Genomic DNA, 12,305 nt, shown 5'->3' on the forward strand with positions numbered 1-12,305 from the left:
GAAGTGGGCTATAAGATAATCTTTATTAAGCTGTGATTGACAATATGAAAGTTGCACAATCTGTGACCCATTATGAATAAGCACTAAGAAACATGTTTTAGTTTTGTGAAATCCTGGCTCTGTTAATTTTAGTCTTCTCCCCTTGGTTCTTACACTATTCTGTCTCTGCAGCCCCTTCCTAGCTATCGCATTTATTTTATTGTTTTGCATCTGCTTTCTTCATATTGCCCTCTTTATGCAATCCAAGGCAATTGCAATCCATTTTTTCCTAATTTTTCCTATAGTCTTACATGTTTCACTGGAATCATAATAGAAACTACCTACTCAAATCTATGCAAACTGAAGTCAGTTTAATGCAGGCATGGGCAATAATTTGTAAAAGGGGGGTCACTCTACCAATTTCTGAAGTGCCCCAGAAGGTGCAAGGCCTTGGGTGGAAGGGGCGGGACCTGGAGATTTCTGTGCTCCCCCACCCACAGACTCTAATTGGCCTGGGAAGTGTGTGAGGTCCCCCCCATCCCCCCCGAGAACTGTCAGCTGTTTTAAAACAGCTGGTGGTTGCTTCCAGCCATCAGGCATCTTGGGGGGGAGGAAGAGGAGACTTTGTATGCTTCCTCCTCCTCCTCCCTCCCCTGTCCCCAGATCTCAGTTGGCCTCAGGGTAGGGGAGCAGCAGGGCTGCTGTGGGCCGGATCCACTGGTGGGCCAAATTCGGCCGTGGAGGTGCCTTTGCTCACTGGTTTAACTTATTTTCTTTGTTCAATCCCAGCTGGTGGTAAATCTTAAGTATATTTCTCTTTCTCCTATTTAGAATTGGTGGGGAATCCTTAGCAGTAGCACAAAATGCCTATGCTGTCAGTTGGTTTAAAGGCAAGGAATTAAACCTTGTGTTTGGATTACAGCTTAGCATGGCCCGAATTGTAAGTATAAAACCCTATAACTATTTTTTTATTTGCACTAGTATTTTATCAATCTAGTATTTTATCAACTTCATATAAATATCTGACCTGACATTCAACCATGCTTCTGCTATTCATTCTGTTTGGGTTAGGAAATAAGAATTGGATTGATTCCTTTTTTGCTTCCTCTGCCCCCCAGCTTTCCCCTGATGGAGGACTGTATCTTCTGCTCTGGTTAGACATCTCCTCCTGAAGTCTGCTCTACTTGGTTTTAAATATGGTTGAACAAAGCATACCTTTAACATAGTGTGTAGAATTCAGGGTAATATGCTGCAAAACATCTAATTTGTGACTGGATTCTTATCTTTGTAATCTTGAATCTATTCAATTCTTATGCTAGTTGCTATTTTATTTTCATGCCTTGAGATGCATAAATCAAGCTTACTTTGTTCTCTCATTTTTAGATTACATTTCTTGGGCAATTGGAGAAATTTAAACCGTTCATTTTAGCTGATCCTTTAAAACTATAATAGAAGAGTAAACCGCAATATTCATGCCAATCCTTTCTTTCTAGGGGAGCACTGTGAATATGAATATCATGGGATGGATATACTCCAGAGTTCAAGGTCTGCTGGGCTCCACAGGTCACAGAACACTTGGGTTAACACTCATGATCGGTTAGTAAATATTTTTTTTAAAGTCCTCAGTTAAACATGAAAATCCTGAATGCTAAATGACATAAGCAACACTGAACATTTTAAAGAATATGCATGAACTAAAAGCTAAAATGAGTGGTGGTTATAGCCTCTCCAGTTGAAAAATTGCTTGGTATTACTGAAAATCAACTATAGATCAGTCTGAGATATTGCTGGCTATTAAGACATGCTTTGCTGCTAAGTTCAAACTTTAAGCAAAGTCAACATCTGAGTAGTTATCCCACTTAATTGACAATTACTGGTGTCTTGTATGTGTCCAGCTAGCAACTAAAATCATTGGCATATGTAATGATTTTCTTGTCGCTTATGTGCTGGGGGATGAGGTGTGTATGTGTATCATTCCATTGACTTGATGTACATCTCTTGTCCATCAAAAAGTCAGTATATCAAAATTCTTGTGTTCCTGTTTGTTCCTCTGTTCTCTGGAGAGAGAATATCAGTCCCACTTGGGACAAAGCCTTCACCCTCTACAAAACCAAACCATGGATATTAGGACGCTATTCCTGCTTGCATCTGAGCTTGAGTTTTGCTTCTGATATTCCAAGTAAAATTTCTGGTGCAGAATTGCTCACATATTCCAAGTAAAATTTCTGGTGCAGAATTGCTCACAAATTGCATGTATCTTTCTGAAACTGCAGATCTGTGGGTGTAATGAGGTCACTGTATTTCTAGATAAGTGTAGTTATCTGTAATACAGGCACAACTGTACTTGAAACATTTGTGAACTTAAGACTTTTAAACTTAAACAACAAATGGTCTGGTAGCACTTTGTAGACTAACAAAACATGTAGATGGTATCATTTGTTAGTCTACGAAGTGCTACCAGACCATTTGTTTAAGTTTATCCTGTACAGACTAACTCGGCTACCCCCTGATGCTTAAGATTTTAAGATGGTGTCCATATTGGGTAGAGTTTAGATAGCAGAAATATCTTTGTACTTCAAAGACTTTGAATTAGTCCACTAGTTTTTTATAATGACAGCAACTGATGTTGTTCATCGTGAACTTTGCAATTGTTGTTCTGGTCTGTTTAGAAATGTAGGGTAAAATATGTATGTTTTGAAGAGCTTGGTCTCTAAAGTTACTACTGTCCACCTCTTCTTCTTACAGGTGGAGTCACATGTATCTTTTCACTCATCTGTGCACTAATTCTTGCTTATCTGGACAAGAGAGCAGAAAAAATCCTTCGTAAAGAGCAAGGGAAAACTGGTGAGTGATAAAGAATTAGCATAATATGTTAACCTACAATATTATCGGTTACTGTAGGATTCCAGGTTATATATACATCACCCTTCACTCTAGAACAAAATAACTGGAATTTAAAGGGGTCTATTAGTCAATAAAAATGGCTTCAGGTGCTCTGATTTTACCACTACTCACCTTCTCCTTGCTGCAAAATCTTGGATAAAACAAACCCTGCTTCTAGCTGTCTTCTATTATCAAAGTGTGAAGATTCCCCTTCTTCTATATGGTTGCTAAAGTATGCATCTTCCTCCAACAATCTGCAGTGATGTGTTGGCTACATAAATATGAGGCATGCTAGAAACTGACTTTTTTTGCTCTGTTCCTACATTTAATCACTTTTTCTCCATAGTTTGGGGTTGCAGCAAAATATCAATATTAATTGAAATGAAGTCAGTTAAGATGTTCCACTTGGCTGTGCTAATCAGTCTGACTCAATGAAATTGCTAGTTTAAACTTGCCACAAGCTCCCTCTTGCACATATTTATAACTGAGTGACCGTATATATCGTACACAATCTAACTACATGAACGCTCACTTAGGATGTGAAACGTTAACTGGTGAGGGTTGGAGCAACTGCTGCCTCTGGGGCATCCTGGTCAAAGCAGCCTCTTTCCATGGTGGGCCCAGTCGCCCCACAGGCAGTGGCTGCCTTCGCTGCAATGCCGGACCAGCCCCTGCCTGTGAGGTACCCTGGTCTGCCATAGGCAGGGGCTTTTCCACCCCAGCAGTGGGGCAACTCCAGCCAGCCTGGAGTGAACCCTGCCTGCTCATGCTCTCCCTTAATTTCAATCAATATGTTTAACTGGTTAACCAATTAAAGAGGATTTTTACATCCCTACACTCCAGTTCTGCAATGCATTATTTATTTTTCAGCATTAAAATATTAAATATAAACTATAGAAAACTTGAATTGATCCCGGCATTTCTTTCTTTCTGAAGGTGAAGTGATTAAGTTAACTGATGTGAAAGACTTCTCGTTGTCTTTGTGGCTCATATTTATAATCTGTGTTTGTTATTATGCGGCTGTGTTTCCTTTCATTGGACTTGGGAAGTAAGTTTGACTCTGTTTTGTTTCATTAATTTAAACACAAAACCCTGCAGCAAAACATCCTGTCATAATCTACCATACAGTACAAGTTTGACAAAGTTGACAGAACTATTTGTAGAGACAATATAAACTTTTAAAGATAACTTTAAAATGAGAAACTACTGCTGTTAGGTTCTCTCACCTTTTGTAGCAGTTCTACATTTGAGTCTGCTTTTGATGTGCCTTCAGTGATATTGCTTGTGCCATCTCTTATTTGAGAGAGATGATGTGAATTTCTTATCTATTGCACTTTCTAGGATGTTATGTATCAGGTAATTTACTAGTCAATGGAATTTCCATCGACACTGCTCTACAGCCAAAATGCTTCTGAAATAAATTTAGCCAAACGTTACTAATTCTGGGTCCCTGAGAATGAAAATGATGCTTAAAATTGTTGATTGGCTCTAGTTTTCAAGATATGCTATTGGGTCAGTATATACGACCCTTGACTTGCGAATGGCAGAGGATAAGTGAATTATAAAGGGAAGGGATCTCAATTTAAACCAGAAATGACTAAAATACATCTTTGACTGGATCTATGAATAAATCTGACTGGGTTTGGACAGTACTTGCTTTTTAGGCAAAACAATGAATGATGCAATCTGAAGCTGGTATTGCGTCATACATGATATGAATTGCATCATGTTATTCCTAGAACTTATGGATGATGCAATCATAACGAAGCTTACATCACTCTGCTGAACAAATTGCCCTATATCAGCTCTAGAAATCATACAGTGTCATGCTCTCTTATTTGTCAGTGTTTGATTTTGCAAAGGGACACATTTGTTAGCCAAAGTGAGCAGAGATGCCTCGTACTTGTGTGAACAGTGCAGATAACTTCTGCTGTGTTTGTGGTGAAGTGACTTTTGCATCACAAAAGCGCAGTATAACCACTATGGTTAAGAGAGCCTATCACCTTTATTTTGGCTGCAAAATTGGAGATCAGGACAAGAGGTGGGCCCCACACATACGCTGCAACACTTTGCAACAAATCTTCGCCAGTGGTTGAACAGGAAAAGGAAATCTATGGCTTTTGCAGTGCCAATGATTTGGAGAGAACCAACAGATCATACCAGCAATTGTTACTTCTGCATGGTGCCTCCAGTTGGGAAAGATGTGTCAAAGAAGAAAAAGTGGACTGTGCATTATCCAAACATTCCATCAGCTGCACGCCCAGTACCCCATGGAGGAGGACTGCCGGTTCCTGATGCACCAGAATCATTCTCACTTGAGTCAGACGAAGAGGATGAAACTTCTGGTCCTGAACCATCAATGTCACAGGACCCACATTTTCTCCCATCTTCCTCCTCTGAACCACACCTCATAACACAAGGTAAACTGAATGACCTTGTCAGGGATTTGGAACTACCCAAGAGTAAGGCAGAGCTGTTGGGCTCCAGACTACAGCAGTGGGATCTCCTGGCAGGTGATGTTAGGGTTTCCATGTTCCATGACCATCAAAAGGATCTTGTCCCATTCTTCTTCATGGAAGGCGATCTTGTAGCCTGCAACAACATCGATGGTGTGATGGCAGCCCTCAACATCATTCACCATCCAGATGAGTGGAGACTGTTCATTGATTCATCGAAGACGAGTCTTAAAGCTGTTTGCTGCATAATGGCAATGTTTTGCCATCAATTCCAGTTGGTCATGCAGTCCATATGAAGGAAACCTATGACAACGTGAAACAACTTTTGAGGTGCATAAACTATGACCAACATCAGTGGCAGCTTTGTGGCAATTTGAAGGTTGTTGCTCTCTTGCTTGGTCTGCAGACTGGATACACAAAGTACAGCTGTTTTCTCTGTGAATGAGAGAGTCGTGCAAGAGATCAAGATAGATTGGCCACTCCGACGGTCATTGGAGCCTGGGAGGAAAAGTGTTCAGCATCCACCAGTTGTTGAAACAAGGAAGATTTTTGTTACCACCCTTACACATCAAGCTGGGTCTGATGAAGAACTTTGTCAAGGCCATGAACAAAACACAAGCAGCTTTCAAGTACCTCCATGGAAAACTTCCAAGGTTATGTGAAGCTAAGATAAAGGAAGGTGTCTTTGTTGGTCCTCAGATTCGTGAACTTCTTCGAGATGATGCATTTGACCACGCACTGCGTGGCAAGGAAAAGACGGCATGGAAAGCCTTCCAGTTAGTGGCAATAAATTTTCTCGGAAACAAGAAGGCAGACAACTACAAGTTGTTGGTGGAAAACCTCAAGGCATACAAAAGTCTTGGTTGCAACATGTCACTAAAGATACACTTTTTTTGCACTCTCATCTAGATTTTTTTTTTTTTTCCCACCGAACTGCGGATCAGGTGAGTGACGAGCACAGCAAGCGATTTCACCAGGACATTGCAACAATAGAGAAATGCTATCAGGGCAAATGGAGCCCATCAATGCTTGGAGACTATTGCTGGACAGTGACAAGAGATGCTCCATTTAATGAATACAAGAGACCAGCCAAGAAGCACTGAGTAGACACTGAATAGAACTAAACTATGTACATAATAGTTTTTGCCTCTTGTTTCATAATAAATTTTATTTATAGAACCCTTTTGCTGATTTTTAAAGTGTTACATAAACAGGACAGGTGAAATATTATCATGTAAAGCAACCATAAACACGTGAAAAGACCTAGGTTTACAATTTACGATTAAAACTCTAGCTGCACAATATACATAGACGTAAAATGTAAAAACTTAAATATCTTGGAAACAATAGCCAATCAGTTGTTTTAATTGTCATATTTGAATTCAGCACATCAAAATACATAATAAATAGTACTTTTTATCTCCTAAGCAGACTACTTCTAAAAAATTGTAGACCAGTGTTACTTGACTAGTCAATAGGCACTTCCTCCTTTGAAATGTACAAAAGCCCCAGCGGGAGACAGTACAAGAGGTAGCGGGGGTGGGGGATTCAACTAGCCCTTAACATCCTTAGTTAGCGCTGGTTGAGTTGGCGTAATACTTGTTACATTTGTTACCTGAAACTTGGAATTGGATTATGTGAAACTTGGAATCTAATGCAGCAAGAGCCAGGGAAGGCTGCAATTTAGTGGTGTCCTCTACTGTCAAGTGAAGATTTGACTCAGCGTAGCAGTAGCTTTAGATTGCAGGAACTTTGAATACTGTCAGTCCTCTTGATCTGTGCATGTAGCTTTTCTGAACCCTGTGCTTTGACCTAAGTAATCTGTTGCTAGATTCAAATCCTGTATAGAAATACAATGTTCTAATTCAGATCTTTTCCTTAATTAAATGGGAAGGGAGTTAAATGTCACTAACCATCAGACTTCTCCAAGCTAATATAGTTCTTTGGCTTCTCCGTTTTGCTTCTGCACCCTCCTCTCCATAACATCTGGCTTTGGATGGCCTAATACAGTTGTTTAATCCTTGTTTGTCCCATTGCTGGGTTAGCTACCAGTGAATCATGCTTTTGATGACTTTCAAAAATAGAACTTCTAATGTAGAAGAAAACATTTTGTGTAAACTTCTGTCCTAGAAGTCCATTTCCTTAAATGTCATGCAATTCTATATGTAGTATCTTTCTGTGTATCACGCCCGAAAAAAACTTTAGTAAACTTGCATTTTTCTTTCCTAGTTAGTTTTAGCTCAAGTTTCAAAATGAAACGCTTTTTCTAAACAGGTAGAGAAATATTCTAAAACTAATCTATGGGTTTTACTTTAGGGTTTTCTTCATTGAGAAATTCAGATTTTCTTCTCAAGAAGCAAGTGCAATTAACAGGTATTCCTGCAAATTTACTTTAAGTCTTTAACATAAAGCCTTTTCATGTAAAGTATGTCACTAAGGTCTGGGAGTCCAGGGAGAGAGGTGGGGAATCTTTTTCAGATCTTATCTTCAGGCATATTTGTATTGTATGACCAGCGTGTTTCACTGGAGCCTGAGTAGGCTATTCTGTCAAGGAGCATCAGTCTCTCCCTTGTGGGAGATAGACTATTAAAAACGAGCCATAGCACTTTGTTTAGAAATGCCTTTGTCAGGTGCTATGCTGCTTGGGTATTTATCGGGCGTGGAATGTATGAATTATGCCTTCTAGCATCCCAGAACAGTTCAATCGTGGGGTTCCAGAATGAAGAGGGGATTTGGTGTTGTAGATAGTGGTGCTTCATCATGGGAACGGCAGAAACTCCTTGTGGCTTAAAATGTAGGAGAATAAATGTTTTCAAACTTATCACTTTATTTTGTAGCATTGTATATATCATATCAGCACCCATGTCCCCTCTCTTTGGATTCCTGGTGGATAAACTTGGAAGAAATATTATCTGGGTTATGTGTGCTGTAGTGGTAACCCTTGCTTCTCACGTTATGTTGGCCTTCACTTTCTGGAACCCTTGGATTGCCATGGTAATTCTTGCTAATAACAGTTACTTTGTGTGTAATATATTAAAAAAAAAGTGATGTATCTTCTCTGAGGTGAAGAGCTCTCTTTTTTGCAGCCACTGACCCAAAACAAAATCAGTTGTGGGCCACATGCTGTCCTTTGTGGGGTATGTAGGCTCCATGTGCCTCAGAAATGAGGGAATTTGGGGCTGAGACAAGGAAGTGGGGTTTAGGGAGAGAGTTAGCACCCCGATGTGCCTATCCCAGAGCACCCAAGGGATTTGGGGTGCAGAAGAGGGCTCTGGGCCAGAACCAAGGGAGTTGGTGTGCGGGACAGAGTTCCATCCTGGGGCCGGAGAGTTGGGATGCAGGCTTGAGTCAGGTGGTGCTTACTACACTTGGCTCTGTTGGCCGTGGAATGGAAGTGGCAGTCACGTCTAGCTGCTCTGCATGGCCTGTGTTGCCAGTGCAGCTCCCATTGGTTACAGTTCCCAACCAATGGGATCTGTGGAGCTGGCAAAGCATGCAGAGCTTTCCTGCATACTAGGACTTCTGGCCTGCTGAGCGGTGATTTGCTGTGGGCTGGATGAAATTAAGCAGCAGGATGGATCTGGCCTACAGGCCAGCAGTTTCCCCGCCTCTGTGTTATCTGATAGCATGGTCAATACAATTTATTATGTAGCTCTCTTGATCCTATTTCTGGCGCTGTGCATATAATGGAGATGAGAGAATAGCGACTAGTGTAGAGAAAGATAATCAGGCATTCCTATTTACCCTTTATTTAAATAATACAGAAACAAGGGAATGCTATATGAAATAAAAATTAAAGGCGAAGTTGTGGAATGATTTACACAAAACTATCTGCTCAAAATTACCATCGAGGCAAAGTCCTTAGGACTTTAACATAGGCAATTTAAAACCAGATTAGATACCTAACTGAACTGTAGTGAAGATTGAAACATAAGGGCTTATAATAGACAAGCCAACCACTGTGGGTGGGGAGGTTAGCAGGACACTTGCCATGTAGGTAGGTCGTTCTAGAATGTAGGTAGGCTCGTGTCTGATCTGTTACAGTAATTCCAGTGCTCCTTCAGAATCTGGTAGGGTTCAGAGGGTGGGTTGTAAGACTGCGGTTTTGCAGCAGCTGCCTCTTACTTTCATGGCACTCTAGACTGTAGGAAGAAGCTCCAAGGGTCTGAAGCTTAGCAACTCTGCAAGCTGCCTGCACTTTTTCCTCTGGTATGGGCTAATCTTAAATAAGGTCATGGGTGAGATGCTTAACTGTTTTCTGTTCTGGAAGCTGTGTACAAACACTGGAAACTCCAAACAGCTTCTCACCAATTTTACTGGAGTGAAGAAATTGCCAGAAACCCCCACTTTGTGTTCATACCACTTTCTAGTCCTGCTGCATTAAAGCGTTCGCTCCTCTGAAGTCCTGTACTGTAGAATTCTGAAGGCACCTGGCTTTCCAGGTGATAGGAGAGGGGGGAGTTGAACTTATGTTTTCTTTATTGGTAGGAAGGTAACTTAAACTCTCCCAAAAATGTGGCATACTTTTCTATGTATTGTATCTCCACAAAATTAAGCTTTTTTTCCCCCTCTAACTGGCTGATTCTGCTTATGCAAAGCTCATCCAGAAACTTGTTGCCAAAATACAGGCCTGCTGATATGGGAGGAGCAAAGGGGGCAACTGCTCCAGGGCCCAGCAGTTTAAAAGGGCCCAGGGTAGTGGCAGCACCTGGAGCCCCAGGTCCTCTACATCGCCACTGAAGCGCTGTGCTCTAGGCAGTTCGGGGGGGCTGCATGCATGCATGAGCACTGCATTCCAGGTGGTGCTGAGGATGAGTGCTCCTGGCCTTGCCCCTTCTGGGACCACAGAGCTAGCCCCCACCATCCTCACAACCTTGGGGCCCAGCAAGGCTGTCAGTTCCCCTGTAGAAATGTCATCCTTTTTTATTAAAACTCTATACCACAGTGGGCAAGAGGCAGCTAGCCGCCCAGATCTGGCCTGCGGCTGCCTTGCTAGGATCCTTAAGCACAGTACAGCTGCTCTAAATGTTCCCAGCATAGAGCAGCTACAAGGAGGGAAGCTTTGTGCTCTGTTCCCGCCCCCAGCAAAATTTCTCGGTGCCCATTGACCAGTTTCTGGCCAATAGGAGCAGAGAGATTTTGCTGGTTGCAGGGGCAGCCAATGAAGCCTCTTCCCCTCCACCCTGCCTGGAGCAGAACCATGTGGAACAGCTTGCAACTGCAGCCTTCAGGTTCCTGCAGGGCTGCTGGCTGGAAGCTGCTTAGGTAAGCACCTTTCAGTCAGTCTGCCTATAGCACTCCTTCCCCTGCCATTGCCTCCCACCTACCTGTTCCAGTCCACCACCCAAACCCTCTGCACTCCTTTCCCCCACATCACAACTGCCTCCCTGTCCTACACCTCTCCCCTCCCCCAGGCTAGAATCCTCTGGCACCCATATCCCCTCCCTTTACCATGCATCCAATTCTCCTGCCATAGATCAGCCTCTCCCCTCCCCTCAAACTCAGACTCCATACCCTCTCCTGTGTCCCAGCCTCTGTCCCAGACCCCCTCTCCCTTCAGTAGAAATGCAGCCCTTGATCAGTTGCCAAAAATCATGGAGGGGGGGGCACACCAATAAATATTATTATCCACCCTTGCTCTATACCAAGTATTATATCTTAGTACTTATAGAGTGAGTTGTATATAGACTGGTTTTAAATACAATCTTATTTATTCTAATCTTGCTTTCAACAGTGTATGTTAGGAGTAGCCTATTCACTGCTTGCGTGTGCTTTGTGGCCAATGGTAGCTTTTGTTGTGCCAGAACATCAGCTGGGAACCGCTTACGGCTTGTGAGTATATTTATATCTGTCTCCCACGGGAGGCCTATAGCAGGCACTTCCAAACACTGAAGAACCACTTACATTTTGACTAGCTTATTCCTGATTGCAGTGACCATGTTAGCAGCTAATGAAACTATCTTACAAAATTACTTATGCTAGGAGCAATTCTCAAGTTCTTACTGTATGTTTTTGATAGCAAATAAACCTAATACTTGTTTCCGTTCTTTTGAAATTATTGTTTCTAAAATAGGTTTTGCTCTCCACATGTGAAAGATTAGTGGCAAAAGTAACAGGTCACAAACATAGGACTTGATTCTGCCCTCAGATTTGTGGATGCAGTTTGTAAAATCTGAGAATGTAGTTGTTGCATATTTTGCTTTTGTATACCTTGATTTAACTTGTGCCTGTGTAGACAGTCTTTTTTTAAGCTTTATTTATAAATGCAGATAAGGAAACTCTCTTTACTCTTCATACCATAAGCAAGTTGACTTCTTTAAAAATAATAAAATTCCCCATGTAATGTGAATAATATTGTATACTCTGTCTTTTAGTATGCAGTCTATCCAGAATCTGGGTCTGGCAATTATTGCCATAGCAGCAGGTATGATACTGGATTCTCGAGGGTACCTGTTCCTAGAAGTCTTCTTCAGTGCTTGTATTTGCTGTAAGTACATTACTGTGGGAACCTATTGCCCCTGAATATAGGGGAGCTCACATGACATTTTCCTTATTTCTTGGTGTCTTTGTAGACATATCCATGAATTGTTTTTGGTTGCATAGATTGATAATTGGGTGCTTGCTTGTTTCATAAACTGATGTTGAAAGTAACTAATTTTCACTGGACTACTGATTCCTTAGGTTCAAGGGACTTTATAATGAGTATGGAAGATAGCGGAGGTAGGATGAGACTAGATGGATATTAAATATAGTCAAAACCTTTGCAGGTAACACTGAAACACGCTAGTTATGCTAAAATGGGATCTTCCAGGAAAGTCTCTTTCCATGTTAAGGAATCTTTCTTTCCTGATCTTGCTTTAAGCACTGTAAGTGGAATGAAAGCAAAGTCAATAGGTCTTGTGCTCCTAGCTCACTTAGCAAGATTGACCGAAGATGGGATTTACAAATCAGCTATGTAAAAGATTTGACTGAATTGCATTTTAGAGT

The 12,305-nt window shown here is 41.5% G+C and overlaps 1 protein-coding gene across 2 annotated transcripts in view; it reads left to right on the forward strand.

The window, feature by feature from the left end:
- MFSD1 (major facilitator superfamily domain containing 1) overlaps nt 1-12,305 on the forward strand; it is a 39,509-nt gene that overhangs the window by 18,458 nt on the left and 8,746 nt on the right. For both annotated transcript variants that reach the window (XM_075937797.1, XM_075937798.1), the window contains exons 6-13: nt 811-919; nt 1,473-1,575; nt 2,725-2,823; nt 3,799-3,910; nt 7,635-7,691; nt 8,156-8,312; nt 11,053-11,150; nt 11,693-11,805. In XM_075937797.1, coding sequence (XP_075793912.1) covers nt 811-919; nt 1,473-1,575; nt 2,725-2,823; nt 3,799-3,910; nt 7,635-7,691; nt 8,156-8,312; nt 11,053-11,150; nt 11,693-11,805 — 848 coding nt within the window. The remainder of the gene's footprint in view (nt 1-810; nt 920-1,472; nt 1,576-2,724; nt 2,824-3,798; nt 3,911-7,634; nt 7,692-8,155; nt 8,313-11,052; nt 11,151-11,692; nt 11,806-12,305) is intronic.

The sequence above is a fragment of the Pelodiscus sinensis genome, chromosome 10, assembly GCF_049634645.1.
Source record: "Pelodiscus sinensis isolate JC-2024 chromosome 10, ASM4963464v1, whole genome shotgun sequence".
NCBI classification, from domain to species: domain Eukaryota; kingdom Metazoa; phylum Chordata; order Testudines; family Trionychidae; genus Pelodiscus; species Pelodiscus sinensis.